This window comes from Alligator sinensis, unplaced genomic scaffold (assembly GCF_000455745.1).
Source record: "Alligator sinensis unplaced genomic scaffold, ASM45574v1 scaffold297_1, whole genome shotgun sequence".
Taxonomy (NCBI): domain Eukaryota; kingdom Metazoa; phylum Chordata; order Crocodylia; family Alligatoridae; genus Alligator; species Alligator sinensis.
In genome coordinates this window covers 1,890,886-1,908,519 of record NW_005841848.1, presented here as the reverse complement: position 1 = coordinate 1,908,519, position 17,634 = coordinate 1,890,886, and the positions used below count along the sequence as shown (strand labels likewise).

General features: G+C 41.3%; 1 protein-coding gene across 1 annotated transcript in view; it reads right to left on the bottom strand.

Annotated features, from left to right (window-relative positions):
- Positions 1-17,634, bottom strand: part of BMT2 (base methyltransferase of 25S rRNA 2 homolog) — a 50,574-nt gene that overhangs the window by 27,973 nt on the left and 4,967 nt on the right. Inside the window, exons 2-3 of the mRNA XM_006015969.2 lie at positions 9,082-9,223; positions 3,344-3,517 (exon numbers count right to left, since the gene is read on the bottom strand). Of these exons, the coding sequence (XP_006016031.1) occupies positions 3,344-3,517; positions 9,082-9,223 (316 nt within the window). The remainder of the gene's footprint in view (positions 1-3,343; positions 3,518-9,081; positions 9,224-17,634) is intronic.

Here is a 17,634-nt window from a genome sequence, read left to right as displayed (position 1 = left end):
CTACCCACCCACCCACCCGCAGCAGCCGCCCAGCTCACTCTCTCCATCCCTCCCTCCCCATAGAGTCCTCAATTCCTCCCTGCCCACTGCCAGACTTACCTGCGGGGAGCTGTTCTCCAGGCTGCAAGGTGGCCATGGACATGTGTGAGCATGCATATGGCGCCCCCTGCCTGATTGCCCTTCTCCTACTCCCCACACCCCTGCAGGCCAGAAATCTGCCAGCCTGCAGGGAGCTCTTTGCAAGAGTGGAAGATAACATGTTTCTCTGTCAAAATGAAAAATCCACATTTTTCTTGGTCAAAAAGGGAAAAGTCGCAAGTTTTTTTTCCCCATTTTTTCCATGGGAAACTGAAAATCTGGATCCCTGTTCATTAAACAAGTTATTTAAACGTGCTATTGTCAAACCAGAAACAGCATAGGCACTGGTATGCAGTTCTTAAATTACTGTAAGTTTCCCTGAATTCTGTCAAGGAAGGGTCACTTATAAGATGACATTAAGGCAATCTCTATTATCATTAATACATATTCTTGAGAGCCAAATTAGTGTAAACTGTGATGTATTATTTGATGTAGAAAAATTCCCCATTAAGAAATGGGCAGTTTCTGGTTTGTTTGGAACAAAATGGCAAAGCCATAATACAGCAAGACCAATAGTAGCTTTGGACTTGGACCAAACCTAAGCTAGCAATTAAAAAGGTAAGGCATATTAAGAATATGGCTCTACTTCTGACAAGGTTTAGATGAGACCACTGTAGTTAAGACTTATAATAATGCTAAGAATCCATAAACTGCCACTATGAACTTTATGTCTCAAAAACAGAGCAAATACTGTGAAGTACCATTATCTGGATATCAGCTCATTTACTTGTAAAATAAGAATTAAACACAGAAATCTACTTATTCTTGAAATAAAGAGCTAGTCATAAAAAAATATTATTTTTATTTTATTATTATTTGCAGTTGCACATCTTCTAGACCACTATGTTTTTAGCTGCCAACCCTGTAAACTCAACCTGGAACCTTAGCTAAGTTCTTTTCAATTCCTATAGCATCAAAAAAATAGAAATTTTGCAGTAAAGAACCCTGTTGTGTCATAAATCAGACTCAAATTTATCATCTTGCTCTTCTATAGCCATATTAGGTCTGCAACACTAGCAGCTAGAAAGCAAGCAGTGCAATCCTTTTTGTCACTAAAGTCAGCAAGTTCAACTTAATACACAAACATGTTTAATGAGTAGACAACATTTTTTTATGGACAAGAACAATAATTAATCCACAACAGATTTCTCATTGCAAGATCTACCCAGCCTTCCTTCTTAAACCTCCCTCTAGAAAGTCCACAGCTCTGGCTAGTTACCTTAGGTATACCATGAGTGGTACTTTGCCTCCTTTTTCAAAGGATAGAAAAGATTCTTATCATAGGTTGTGCACAGCTAGAACCAGAAAATGTTGCCAAAAGCATCACTTGGTTTGTGCATGGGGCTCCAGCCCTCTTATCATTGTGGCTAGAAAAGGTGTTTTGAGAATCAACTATATATCCAGTTTCTTCTCTCCTGAACTCCAGAATCAAGTAGAACATGACTGTGTTGAAGGAGGTCAGGTAGTAGAATACACACAAACAGATCATGCTTAAAAATTCCCGTTAATTAAGACAAGTAACTTTTCTTCTTCAAATGTTTGTCCTTGTGTGCATTTAACTGCAGGAGATTCCTGAGCAGCAAGCTAAGGAAGTAGACAGGTGTTTGCAATCTTGTCATGTGGACTGAAGAAATACCCTGCCAAAAGAGGCATCCAAAGGAGATGTACTAAAGCCTAATGCTTTATGAGCATTATGTACAGAATACCAGGCTACTGCTTTGCACGTCAATGACAGGAGGCTTTTTAAAAGAAAGCAACTGAAGCTGTATAGGCCTTGGCTTTAATTCTTAAATATCAGAAATAAGTAAAATACAATGAGAGATCCATTTCTGGGAGTATTTGGGTACAGACTGTACCACCTTTCATTCTGTCAGCAAAGATAAAAAATGGTCCTCTTAATAGCTAATAAATAATTCCAGCTAATGTAATGCTGTTTAGGAAAAGATGCAGTTAAGTAAATAGCTTGATTAAAATAGAACTGCAAGGCTATTTTGGATAGAAATGTCACATGTGGTCTCAGTTTCATCATGATAAAAAATCCTGTGGGACACAAGTTGACCCAGTTCTCCCTCCTTTCTTAGGATCATAGGAAAGTAGGGCTTGAAGGGACCTCATAAGGTCATCTGAGTAGTGCCATGAAGTAGACAACTTTTGCAGAGAGGTAAAGAAATACATATGAAGTTATAATACCACCAAGGGATTTTGTATAGCCTGTGGTGAAACTCTTGGCCTTGCCCAACTCAGGTGCGGGAGGCAGCCCAGGCTATGGTACATGCAGCCAGTCCTAGCATCCCTGAACATGCAGTGGGGTTGGGGCGCTGCAGCAGCCAGACTCACTTCCCAGCAGTGGCAGCTCCTTCCTGGTGCTGCTGCCAGTCTCTGCCACTCCCAGACCCACTGCTAGCCCCTGCTACCAGTCCCCACAGCTGCTGCTGCCCAGCCACTTCAGTCAATTTACTCCACAGCCACTGCTGGGGACACCAGATGGAGCAGGCAGATGGGGACACCATGGAAACTGGCTGGGACCTGCCCAGGCCTGGTCATGCAGCGAGTTGGATGGGATGGGACCATGGGCAGGTGGGAAGTGGCATCCAGCAGCAGGATTGGTGGGCAGGTCTGGGATTGCAGGGCAGTGACAAGGCAGAACAGAAGCAGAACAGTTAGGAAAGATACCTTAGAAAAATGTCCCATTTTTAAAAGATAAATATTACAGAAAGTTAAGTAATTCAAAGTTAATGCTACATATCAAATAGTTAATTAAAAGTAAACAATTAAGATAAAAAAATCCTTGTCCATGATTATTTAAGAAGAAACCCAACATAAGGCACCTACCATCCATATTATATTTCTTAAAATAAAGTGGACTGGTTTCCTCAGTTTCCAAATTAATTACTTTTTTTCCCCACAATGTTTCTTCGGTCTGTACATAAGAACACTAAAGAAGTTAAACAACTTTACACTTGAGGAAGTGGTTGTTAAATTAAATAGACTTAACTGTCAATGTCAGGCTATATTTAAAAAAAAAAAACAACCTAGTTTTAAATCATCACCTACTGACAAATACTATAGCAGTGCATATATTTCCTCTTTCATGAACTTCTTTCCTAGAAAAGTTGGATTAGACTGATTTTATATAGTAAGGTATTGAAAATCCACAAAATTGAAAAAAAAATACCGTCATAGTAAAAAGAAAGTTACAACTTACTCTTCTGTTATGGTTTCATGATTTGTGAAGCTGAAGTTGGGCAATGGATCTTCAGTTTTAGGAGTCTGGTGAACATTTAAGGCTGCCGTGGTCTTAGAGGCAAGAAGTGCTCTTTTCTCATCTTTTTCAAGTGCTTTCTTTTTTCCACCATTTTGAAAATATTCTCTGCACACACTTAAAAAAAAAAAAAACAAAAAAACCCCCAAAAGTTATTTTAGTGTATTTGATGCAATTTGATGAAACTGAGTTATAAATGAGACTAAAAGGTACTTGGAATTTCCATAGTACTTAAGAATTAAAATAAGACTATGATTTGCTTTTTTAAAAAAAAACCCTGATTGCACCAAGAATTCATACAATGAATACTTCCATAAAACATTGTTAATTTGTATCAGCAGGACAAAGCCATATAAAATATGGGTGACAAATACTTTTAAATGTAATCTGCTTTACTATGCGAAACAAAAATAAAAGCACTGGAGTTCTGTAACAAAGTCCGCCATTAAAAATGACAGTACATATTGAGAGAAAAATGCATAATGCTAGAAACCAGCCTAACACATAAAATGCATTATTTCTATTAGTCTTCAAAAGCTACTTATATTATTAATTTCTGTGCATTTTCCACATGGCGCACAGATGAAATGGCAATCTTTTTTCTAAATGATTTGATAAAGGAAGTCATTAAATGCTGGACAAAGTGAGGTACATGGGTAAATTCCAAGTTTAAATGGAGCCTAACTCTCAAGGGGGAAGGACCATGCGTCTAATTAGTATACCTTTATCAGGATTACAACTGAAGTGAATTCAAACTTCCCCTACATCTTGCTCCAATCCTGCAAACACATACATGCACACGCACACACACCACATGCACACATGCTCTATCGTCTCCAGAAGGAACGAGGCATGGTAAGTGCCTGGTAAGACACTTAACACAAAGGAGAAATCTCATATTTTCTCACACCTTCCCACCCCTCAAAAAAATAAGGATGTGCATTTTAAGTGGGACAGCTGTCTTCTTCACTGGAAAAGCAGCACATCTGGAGACACCAGGCATGACATGCAAACACCAAGATGGCTACTGCTGGTGTCTGCTCAGCAAAATGATGCAGCATTAACCCTGTCAGAGCCATAGCTATTGGCTGAGCATGGTAGCTTTGTCCAAAGTAGCAAGTGAGTTCTGGGTAGTGTCTTGATGATGCTTGTGATGTGAAAACAATTCTTTATTTAAAGGTACTTATATAAAGAGAGCTAACAGTCTTGGAACTGCCCTTGCAATGACAGAGTAAGCCAGTCCTCCCAGGAATAGTGTCCACAAAGTGTGGCATCCCAGGAGACTGACATACTAGGAAGTTCCTGATGCCACACTTCCTTAACGCTCTACGTTTCCCAGGATGACTTACTCTAAGGTCACAGTCAGCCATGACTCCAGAAAAATAATTCTTTATGTTTTGCCTTCTAAACAGAAGTTGCACGTTTTACCTGGGGACATACTGTATGCGTAAATGTATTGGATAACCCAGCCACGGGGACCAGTATAGGTAAATTAATTTTACAATCAGTTGAAATGGGGATGTGTTTCTGTAACTGCACAGCTATAGTTGATGTGATGGTCTTAAAAAAAAATCATGTTGCACAATTAAATGTTTGGTCTGATTAAATACAGTTAAAGTACTTAGAGGTTTAGCAAATATAGGTATCTGAGCACTGTTTTTCAGAACTCAAGAGTTTATATGCAACTTACTTGTAGCTCAATATCTACTATTCTTTCCAAAATAAAGTTGCACAAATTTGACAGTTTCAAGAAACTCAGTGTGGTAGAATATGTTCAAAGTATTTTTCAACAAGTCCATACATAAAGTAGGAAAGCATGATAGCATAGCAGTTCCATTATCTATCTATGGATGCCACACAACTGCAAATTAGAAAAAGACAAGGTGACTTGCATGAAGTGTCATACCAACAACAGAAACAACACTGGGATCTCTAATATAAACATGCCTTGTTTTCCTAACAGTGGTTCCCTATGCATAAAATAAAAGGCTAATCTCTCCATCACGCAAAACAGAAAAAAAAAGATCAATAAAGTTTAGATTTCCAGTTTAATTTGTTCTCTCACTAAAGCCAGATGAGATACCATGAATATAGTATTTTACTGAATCAATCTATCAAACTATCAAGTTCTTATTTGTACTTTCCTGGCAAACATGAGTCATTTTTAACCCTAAGAATACAAAGGATGCATTATTCAGGTCTTATGGTAACAATACCATAATTAATAAAAATAGTACCTTCCATTTTGACCAATCATTTAACTTTTGCAATAAAATAATAAGGCAAGGGAAAACACCCAACAGAATGAGTGAGTTATTGCTGAAACGGTAATGAGAAGGGTTGAATATTACACTATATTGGCTATATGGCAGCTGGTTGATATGCTTATCAACAGTTCAAAGATTATGCCTTTCATAATTGCCAAATCCAGTCAGTGTAAAAAAGTTAACATTTCAAAAAAATTCCTTCCTGTTTCAGCTACCTTAGCCATCATCCTGCAGATGTTTTCATCTTCATTCTAACCCAAGTTTTTCAATTTTTTTCTAGAAAAATAGAAGTTCACATGAAACAATAGTAAAATATCTGCCTTCATGTCACACTGATCATTTTTGGCAAAAGTTGGCATGTGAAGGTCAAATTGTTATGCTTAATTAGAACATAAGAGCTGTTTGCCTCAAGGTTAATTCTGCCTCTAAGTTTTACTGTATATATCTAGTACTGACTACACCGTTTAATAAAATAAACCTTATAGTGTAGGAATGGTATTGCACCCATTTCTTGATATCCATTTTTCAATTCAATTTTTACTACTTCTCTTTACAGAGGCACAAAACTTGCTGTACTATCACTTGGCTTTATAACTGTTTTGATGATGAAGCCTAAGGCCTGTTAGAGAACCAGGTATCAGTAGTATTCAAGCATCACTAATTTCTCTTCACTGAGGCTGATCAAAGGGATTAGTCAAATTTCCATGAAATACCTGGTTTCAATAGGATCTAGGATTGTTGCACTCTTCTAGAAAGCAGAACAATGACTCCCTATGCATAAGCAAAACGAATCTGACAGCTAGTATGTTTGTAGCATGTTCCTTGATATTTTAGAAGTTTATGGTTGTTACATATTATATAACAATAAATTAATCATTGATTAGTTTTTACCATCACTGTATTTTTGGGGTGGTGGTGGCAGGGGAAGATTAAATAAGGACTCTATAGACTACATTTGATTCTTGGGCACCTCTGGTTTATTTACTAACAAACTCAGGGAATCTAATTAACAGAAAAATATTCAAGCTGAGAAAAAAAAATCTTTATACAATCTATTTTTCCATAAATTAAAGGCATTGCATCTCCAAGTAGACAGGACACACATTTGATGCTGGATCTAACTTCAAGTCTTCCATCACTGCTTTTAAGCATTATAATTAAGTTTGAACCATGACAAATATCAGATTTTTGAGAAAACTATTGGATGCAGTTTCTTCTACTACCTGCAAATTCCAAGTACTTTTCTAGAAAAACAAATTAATTTTGAGACTCAGGTGCCACACACGATTGCTCCAATTTTGTGCATGCAATTTACAACTTCCAAAATCAAAGTATTTTTAGATGGAAGAATCTGTGGCCCTCCAACCATCACTACAAAAACATCCAGACTGGGTTTAAAAAGAAAAATGAACATGGAATTCCACCTCCACAGAACTCCAGATCCACTTCACCTACCTCTTTTCACCCTCACATTGTTAAGCAAGCCTTAAATCCTATTAAACCAGATGCAGAACTTGACATTACATCTTTGCTAACAAGTCTGATCTTGATATCATCTGCAATGGGGGCAGTAAAGGAGGACAAGTTTCCATTACAGAATAATTGAAATAATCTATTTAAATGGTCAAAACTCAACAGAATGTGTCCAAAGTCAAAGTCAAAATAAGACACCTTGGAACACTGAATATAGACTATGCCTGAAAATGGGAAAACTTTGTTGAAAGCAGTGATTCAAAGAAGGACTTGGGAATAGCCACAGATAGCCACCTTGACATCAGTGCTCAGTGAAAGACTATGGTATCATGGATACATTTAATCTTTTTATACAAGTAGGTTTTGATCCTGAGTTTGTACAAAGCATTGTTATAACCACTACTAGAAATTTCTTGTAGTATAGACACTGGAGATACATTTAGCAAATATGAGAAAGTTCAAAGGAGTGTCCCAGAAAAAGTTAGGGACTGTAAAGCTTGTTTCATAATATGAGGCTAAACTGGCTGAACTGAAAGAAGATGCAAGATGATTTGATTGCTGGGCATAGATACTAATATTTGGAAGAGGTATTTCTAAAATGGGGCGGATGGATTTCAGCCCTGTAGACAAAGATAAAATGTTTGAAGTCAGAGAAATTCAAATCTGAATTAAGATGCAATATTCTAGCTATGATAATAGCTAACTATTATAATAGTTTATCAGAAGCAATGATAGATGCACCATTACTAGGAGTCCTGAGGACTAGATTAAATCTCTGAAAAAAGTGTGTTAAAATCTAGGGTCGCAGGGAATTATGTAAAGAACTAGATGGTCACAGCTGTCCCTTTTGGCCTCTGAATTTGTGAATCCTCTTGTTAATTCATAAGTCATTGGGAACAGGATGTTAATATTTTTTATATATAAAAGCAATTGTGACTGTGCTTTAAAACAACTATAATCAATCCTTATGCTTCAGGGCTTTAAGCCAGTCACCTGCAGAAGTTAGGAAGCAAGTGCTCCAAGGTGGTACAGAAAAATTTCTGCCCTCAGATGCTTGTCTGGGGCATCTTGTTCACATGCTCAGGATCAAACTCATTGTTAAACTGGGATTCAGATGAATACTCCCTAAATGGGTCTAACAGATTTTCATGGGAGAGATTTTCATTTCCTGTCACATGGCCAGATAAAATAATCTGGTTACCCAAGAAATTCCATACAACTACAGATTCATGTGCCTTTGTGACACCTTTGTCTCTCCTACTTTCTGCTTGTGGAACACACTTTAAGAACTGAGGATTGAAGTTCTTTCGTCAAACCACAGTTACTATGCTCTACTTAGGGGTAACTGGAGAAGATTATGCAGTCTGTAATATAAATGGAGTCAGACAACATCTAAATCTCTGGGGGCCATATACTCTTACAAAAATGTACACATATTTAAAAATACCTTGGAAAGTGATCAGAACATATGCCAAATATACAAAAACTAGCATATTTAATAAATCAATATGCTACAAACCAGTCCTTTAAAAGCCTATACAAATTAAACCTGAAATGTTGTAACAGTATACTATCTCTAGTTCTTATGGACAGATTTAGAATGAATTATGCTTTTTGCTCAATAGCACGTTTACCTGAAAACAAATCTCAGCATCTTAGGAAAAAACCTGTATAGTTACCCAAGAATGGTTTAGAACTTAAATCTTGATTTACAGTGGGGCAGGGAAGAAGAGAGGAGGGGAGGAGAAATCACATGCTAATTTTAAATGCAAGACAGCCTCATAGAAAATTTGACGTCTACTAAAACAACCGCATATTAAAAACACAAATTTTGGAGGCAAGTATAGCAGGTAGGAAGCTACTCCTACACTATGCATAGACTAAAGAATTTTTAGAGACAGAGAAAATAAAATCTATCTTAGAGGTCCAGAAAAAGATTACCTGCAACACCATTCAATTCGGCCTTCCCCTTCATAAGTTTTTGCCCAGTGCTTATCTGCAAGGTTTTTCATTGCTACAGCATATTCACAGAGTGTTTCTTCATCCTCACAGTGTTCACGCCAGATCTTTTCAAAGTCTCCCACTAAAAAAATCCCAAAAGAAACAGCGTGAATTATATGCATTATAGTAATATTACAATCTTAACATTTTGCAATACAGAACAAAAGAAATTTCTTCTACTGGCATGCAGTCAGATAAAAAGTTAGTAAGTTTTCCTGTTACAACAGCTTAGATTGGGGTAGTCAACCTCCAGCCTACCAGCCAAATGCAGCCATCATGTCTGGAAATTTAGCAGAGGGGGAAACTGGCCATTAATACGACCACCCTCCCTCTCCTGCTGCCACATTTCCCAGCACCAAGACTGAGCTGGATCAAGGTGGGCTATGGCCCTTCTCCTCCCTGTGGAAATGACCACACCCCCTTTCCCCTGCAGGGCCACATTGGGACCAGCCTTCCCCTACCCCCCTCTACGCAGCCAGATGGTACCTGCTGTGCCTGTCTTAGGCACTAGGTTGGGACCACCAGCCAGATCTAGCCCATGGACAGACCAGGCACTGCCCATCCGGCCTCCCAGGTGAAAAAGGTTGAGCACCACTGGCCTGGATTAATAAAGCCCAGGGTTTTTGCCATTTATAGCATACATTTTTACTAGTATAGACAGCAACATTAAGGTGTCATTTTTCAGTTGGTCTAATTTCAGGTTTTCATGCACCTGGGGCTGGGCCAAGCCAGCTCCTGCTGCGTCCCATGGTCGGGCCATGCAGCCGGGAGCCACATGGTGCTGGAGCAGCCAGCAGGAAAGGAGGAAAATGGCAGCTACAGGCACAGTGGAGTGGGAGTGAGTGGGTGTGCAGAGCACCCACTGGCACTGGCCCCAGGACAACTGGCATAGGCCCTGCGCTCCCGCTTGCTCCCACTCTCCCCCTGCCTGTACTTGCCATTTCCCTGCTTTCCCGCCAGCCGCTTCAGCACCGCGTGGCTGCCAGCTGCATGGCTGGACCATGGGCGCACGGGACCAATACTGGAACTCCAGGGCCAGGAGTGGGTGTGTGTGTTCATAGGGCAAATCCCACATGCACACCCCACCATACACATGCACCCACACCGCCCCTCACATTGCCATACATGCAGGCCCCTACACACACACTTCCTCATACTCCAGCCACCCTCCCCCCAACACAGCCCCCTACACACCACACATCCACATGCTCCCTTACTCCATACCCATACCCCCACACCATTCCCTCTCCCAGGGCCTCTGCAGCCCAGCAGGCACCACCCAGCACAGCAGGAAGCAAAGGAGCCACACGGAGAAGCTGCTTAGCTCTGCTTGTCCTGCACTGCCCTGGTGACATGCCTCCTGTGCACAGGGCTGCAGTGAGGGCAGCAGCATGGGGCTGCATCCCTCAAAGGAGCAGCATGGGCAGGGGGTGCGTTGCCAAGGTAATGGGGGGTGGAGCTTGCAGCAGCGAGGAGATCCCTGCGTGGCCCTGCTGTCCCCAGCTGCGTCAGGTCGTGCCTGCAGGGCTGCAGAGGTCCTAGGGGAGGGAAGCAAGGCGGGAGCTCGAGTTGCCCCACATACAGATCTGGGGCACAGGTCCCCCCTACCCCCAGAGAGTGCTCGCAGTGGCAGGGAGTTGCCCCGCCTGAGCCCACAGCAGGGGGGAGTAGGGGCAGGAGGCTAAGGACCCGGGTCTGTAGCCCTGGCAGCCAGGGGCCCCTTCCAGCAGGGCTGGGGAAGCAGGGGCAAGGGGCATCAGGCAAGGCTGTGGGGTGTGGGGGTAAGAGGCATGAGCAGGGCCGGGGGGCTGTGGGTGGGAAGTGAGGGGCACCAGCACAGCCAGTGGAGGGGTTGTGGAGGGCCTTAAAATTTTAAAATCACAGATTTTAGGTTTTTTATTAGAGAATTTGGTATGTTTCATCAGGGAGAACCAGGATCCCTGATGATCATATTATACTCATGTCATCTGTTGTGCGACTAAAGTATAGTTTCAGTCTTGCAAGTATGCTGCATAACCTGGCCAGACTTAAACCAGCTTATAGATGAGAAGGACAAAGTCAAGGAACAAAACAAAATTAACTAATCATTGGGAAAAGGTTTTGCTACTCATTTTGCTACTTGCTCCAAAAGAATTCTCCAAGTTGAAGTCCTGCAATTTGAACCACCAAATAGGACATTCAAATAAGTACAGTAAAACCTTTGTTAACCAGCATTTTAGTAACCGGCATTTCTATTAACTGGAATTTCCAACCGGCTGGTTGGTTGGCCAGATGCGCCCGGGGGGGGAGGAGGAGGAAGCGGAGGAGGAGAGAAAGCTTGCATGTGGCAGCTGCTGCTGCCACCCACCACCCTGTGCTGCCAGCACTCTGTGTCCAGCCGCCACTCCCCCTCCTGCATCCGGCCAAAAACTCCTGCCTCAGGCAACCGGGATTTTTATATAACCAGCATGCCACATTCCCCACTCTTGCTGGTTAACGCCGCTTTTACTGTATTCAAATAAGCATAATAAATAGCATCTGATCTTTTCCTGCTGCTTTACATGTACTGCTTCCCAAACAAAAACAAGATTAATTCCATTAGAGCTAGGTAACTACAAACACTAGTTAGGGCCCCCCAAAGCACTAGGCAGTGCCTCAGAGAAGGAGAGAGAAAGTCCCAGTTCACAAAAAAGGCTAAAATACACCAGTCCATATTAGTTGCATAGCATTTCTTTCAAATATCTTATTTTTCTACTTCGGCTAGATGTATTTTATTAGATTTATATTCGTTACGGCGCAAGAGCACCAGATAAGTTCTATGCCAGCCCACTTGATTAGTAAAATGGTAGAAGAAAGACACTCAAAGGAAGAGTTGCTATGCTTCAAGTTTCTGCATCTTTACAAGCAGTGGTTCTTAACTGTTTTGGACTTAAGAGACCCCTCACTACACTTGAGATATCACTCTATAGTTTTTTAATTGAGTGGCATCCCTCTTCAAAAACTAATTTACAGATCAGTTTGTGTGCCTGAAGAGGGGCCCTGGCAGTGGGAATTGGGAATCAGCCAGCAGGAACAAGCATGAGCCTGTGCAGGGCACCCTTCAAGAGATCCAGCAGCACCCCACGCTGCCCTGGCATTCTGATTGAGAACCGCTGGTTTAGAGTGCATAAAACAGCAGCAGATCTCAAGTTGTAATGATACAATAGATGACAGCACCTTTCTTTTTATTGTTCTTGTGGCAATGCATCACTGCAGCTGAGCTATTGAATCAATAAAGTAAAAAGAGATGAAGAAATAGAAGCGTTCTTTTCTTTCTTTCTTCATAATGTTGAAGAGGTATGTGAAAAAGAACTGATGGAGCTTCTGGAAAGCAAAGCTCTCTCCTTTTAAACAGCCAAAAAGGGAAACAAAAAAAAAGGTTTTTCAGTAGCTGACGGTTCTCTATTAGCATGCTGTATTGAGACACCAGCACATGTGTGGTAATTCCTTAATTAAACAGCATTTGGATAGAGTTGAACTGTCATTGAATGGTTAAACTCAGCAAATCAGTACATTTCATGGAGAGTACTGTCATGTTCATGAATCTTAGTTTTTTCTGGTAAGCTGCCACTCCCCTCCCACTGTTCAGACCTAACAGTTCTGATTAAATCATTCAAAATGTGGACCAAGCAAACTGATAAAACAGTATCAGCCCAAACCTGAAGGCAACTTAAAACAAGAGACTCAAATATACTCCAATTTGCATAATTTGGAATTGATGAAACCTACATACAATACAAGCATGCTGATATCTGAACTGTTCAATTTGCTGCTGATCAAATCAAACAATTAGCATAATCTACTTTGAACAGCAACTTACTTTGGTGTCATAGGTAAAGAAATGCTAATACTCCCAGCTCTAGCTTAATCTCCAATTACAGTAAGTATGGATAGTACACAGGCAACTTTGATAACCTGTATAGCTGAAAATTTAGGGCAAGCTGCAGACTCCTTGACCATCTGTTCAACTGTGGTTCATGAACTTTAAGCCAATCTTTCACTTGGAAAAGCTCCAGAAGGTACATGTGCTGACATGAACAGAATGTACTGCATTTTAAATGGGCACTTGCCCCTCTCATCCGAGTCAGAATTCATGCTGTAAGACCAACGAGCAGACCAGTTAGTAGATTTGATGATCAGAAGATTAAATTGGGAGCATGTCTGGAGCAGAGTAAGCCCATGAAAGAGTTTTTTGGTAAAAAACTTCTGTTTCTTCCAGCAGGCTTCCCTGCAACAGCAGTTTTATTTAGAACAGAACAGACTCTGATGAAGGAAGAATGAAAAAATGATATAAAACTATTTTGCCTTCTCCTGTGTGATAAGACACTAGCACAAAACTTGTAATTTTTCCTCCCTGGATTAGTAAAAATGTGTTGGTGGTTATGAAGCACCAATCTGGGAAAAAGCCAGACACTCGCAACATAAGGATGAAGTATAGCCTCAGTAGCTAGCAGTTTTATACAGCTTCGAATATGTTCTACCAACTAATTTGCCATAATACTCTGAATCTAAATTGCGTTGATGTTAACAACAGAAGTCAAAAAACAAGATCATATTGTCTGAGAACTGAGAAGAGTGTACACATCATGTAGATACACAAAACACAATCCTTTCCCTAATACACAAAATCCTAGCAGACGTGATGAGTTGAAACAAAAAAGGGGGCAAGGAGGATTAATGATGGAAAGATTAAAAAACCCACTGAGATACTGAATTAGCTTAGTGGTATCACTCTCAGTGTAGTATATTATCTCTAGTTGCACAGTGCGTAATAGCTACTAACCATTTTCACACCCTATGTCTAACCTGTCCCTCACAGAAGGTAACATGACCCTCAGAAGCCAACACATCCCTCAGAAGCCATTACAGCATCCCTATCTCCATTAGAAATCAACTACCTTCCTTAAAAGACAAACCTCAACTTTGGATGACTTTTTGGGACAGGAAAGATGCATGCGATAAGTAAAGGTATATCCATTGCAACTTGACTGCAGAATAGAGATTTATGGATGACACCAGAGGTTACACCACTTTGGTGGCAAGACCAGAATTCAAATGCATCAAGATCATTTGGAGAAATTACTGAATTTAATTTTGTTTATTTCAGACAAAGACAATTGGTAAATGCTACACTTAGTAAGACCAAGTCAAATGCATAGCTAAAGTGGAAAACTGATTAGGGAGCAGTACTCTAGAAAAAGATAAAAGGCAGTATAACAGATACATTGAGTTGATGTGGTGATGTAGCAAAAAAATGGGGTATGAGGGGGGAGGAAGGGGGAGCAAATTTCATTCTGGAGAAGTATTAACCAAAGCAGCAAACATCAACCTAATTATTTTGCTCTACTTAGCAGTCAGGAAGCATTAGCTGAAGCAATATGCCCAGTTTTGGACAACAATTTTAAGAAAGGCATAGTCAAATTGAAGAGAACCTAAAAAAGAACAGAAGATATAAAAGGTTTAGAATCCACAAGAAAAAGCTGAAGTAAATGAGTTTGTTCAGATTAGGAAGAGAGGGACAGATACAGAACAGTCTTCCAATTTCATGAATGACTTAGGAAGCAGACAGTGACAAACTACCCTACCCACTGAGTAGAGAAAGAAGAAATGAGACCAATCTGTAACAAATACCTAAATTATGACTTTTTTCCTAATCAACTATGAGGATAGGTAGTGTATTCTAGTGCTTAGCTAGGGAGTTGGCAAAATCTTAAAAGCCTCTAATGCGATACAACAAATTAGACTAACATCCTTCAGGGATGATCTAGAAATACTTGTTTCTGTCTCAGACAGTCAGGGGATAGTCCCTTCCATCCCTACATCTGTAGGATTCTACATTCAAAAGCATCCTTAAATAACATTAATAGTGAAGTGTAAAGCATCAGAACAAACACCCAATGCATTTTGAATAGGTAATAATGGTTGGAAAAGATCAGTCATTTGTGAATTTCAAGTTGGGAACTGCAAGAGGTATTTGTAGTATCTGAATTTCAAGGTGGCCCTAGCACTGAATTAATATGCTCTGACTTCATAGGCCAAGTTTTGCATTAAGTCTTTGTCACAACCCAAAGGGTGTGATTTTTGTTTTTGTGTGCTTCGGCACTGCTAAATTGTCCCCGCTAAATTGTAGCTTCCTTGCACGGTGGAGTTTTCTGCTGCAAAAGAGAACCCCGGTGCAAGGGAGAATTTCCCGCCAATTTGAAGCTTTCTTTGCAGGGTGCATTTGTTTGTTGCAGCACAGAAATGCTCGTTGCCATTTGTATGCTAATTCGAGTCCCATTATTGGCCAGTTCTAAATTATTCACACGTGGCGGCTAGCAATTGGCTTGCTAGCCGTATAAAAGACTTGAGTCGTTTCCGCCCAAGTTGGAGGACTCCACGAACACCGGGAGGAGGAGACTTCACGCTGTGTGAAGATCTCTAAGCACTGCGGATCCTTACGGACTCAGCGCATTTCAAGCAGGCAATAGAGGTCTGATCAACCTCTAGCCCCTCCCCGTCGTCGATCGCAGCCCAGACGTATCCCTTCCCGCGCGCAAGAGAACCGGACCCACGGAGCCTAGCAAACTTCGTGTGAGTGAATCCAGAGCTCTTCTACCCAGGTTCGAGTCCTGCAGGTTTATCTTCCCGTCGCCGAAAACCCTTGCGACGTACCCTCGTGTTTTGCATCTTCCTGTGGCCGAAAACCCCTTGTGACGTACCCTCGTGCCCTGCAGGTTCGAGTTTTGTTTTGTTGTCTGTCTGTAACCGCAACTCAAGCAAGTTTTCCAGCCTACACCACTGCCATCTCGGTGTAAGTAAACAATCTTTTAAACTACTGCTAAGCGTTTGTGCCTAATTCCAGCTCGACGGCCTTCCCTCTCCGACCCGGCGTGCCCAGGCTGCTGGCCACAGCCCGCGTGCAGCACGGAAAAGGGCTCGGGTCGCTCCCGGCCCGCAGAGTCTTCAGATGGCAGCACTGACTGTTGAGCATAAGCTACTGTACAGCCAAAGCTAGATTGTTTAGAAACGTATTTATGACTCACAATTTAGGCAAACATTAGAAGTAGAAACTATACAGGAAGAACTCGGCAGAGCAATACTGGACTTCCTAACTCCAAAAAGAAAGTGTCTTACTAGTACAGTATGTTTTTTTGAAACACCCGAAGATTACAGATGTGATGGGTCTGAGTTCATATTCAAGACTAACTTAGAGTTAGCTTCCAGAATTTCTGTTTAAAATTTGGAAGGGCAACCTTGACTGTTTGCTCCTTTCATTAAACCTTTTCACCTGAAATAGTCATGGCCACTACTTTACCTTTAAAGGAAAGCTTCTTTAAGTTTATTTACAAGATGCCAACTAGCCTTTCCTGTTTATCGTTTCCCTTTCTTGCAACTTAAATCTTAAATGAGCACTGATGCTGCAACTAAAAAAAGCTGTTCTATATCCCATTTCTCAAATAAAAGGAACCAGTCGTGGAACTGTAAAAAACAGAAGATTCTGATTTATACTGATTGCTTACATGATTTTACAAGCTCAGCAAGCCCCTGAAGAGACTTTATTTTAAAAATCATATATGTTGGCTTGCTTTCCACTCATAAGGAAACACGACTCCCTCCTGCCCCACATCTCAATTCTTGACCTTAACTGCTTAATTTTCCCAATAGGTTTTACTTTACCTACTGGACTGTTACAATATGAAATACCCAGTTTTTATTTTTATTCTGAATTTTAAAACATAACTGGAAGTGTCTAGACAAAGACTTCCACTATTTTGTTTGTGTTCTTATTTGTTGTGCAGTTATAAGCCTGCCATTAATTTTTTTTATGTTGGTTTGAGTGTTGATTACAAACACATATACCATATTTACTCAATACTAAGACTAGGTTCCCCCATTCTACATCAGGGGAAAGCCCCTCATTTTGAACTGAAGTATAAAATGGCAGAGGGGGGTAGGTGGTTGCTGCAGCTCTGGCCACTGCCCCCCCATACTCCCCCCGCCAAAAGCAGCTCTGGCTCCAAAGCCAGAGCTGCTGCTACCATTAACCCCTTTGAGGCGGGGCAAGAGGCATGTGCAGAAATGAAAAAATGTTCCCTGCGCTGCAAGTTTGCAGCGCAGGGAGAAAATTAGATCCCTGAATATCCAGGGGTCTAAAAACCTCACTTCACAATACAGTGGAGCAAGGCATGGTTTGAGACCGTGCCCAGAGCCAGCAGGGAGTCGGTCCTTGAAAAGAGATGCTCTGGTTTCGGCCAGAGCCTCTCTTTGGTGCTCCTGCTGCCCCTGGCCTCTGGCACTGTCCAAGCTAAGTGGAGGGGGGGCGGTTAGGGAGTGGCATGGGGGATGTCCCCGAGGCTGTGGGGGGTGAGGACCTGGCTGGGCTGGGCCCCAGGGCTGGCTCCCACCTCTGCCCTGCTGTGTCTGCAGGGGGGCGAGGACCTGGCCCAGATCCCCGAGGCTCACTAGTCCAGCTTGCACTGGAGCGGGTCACAC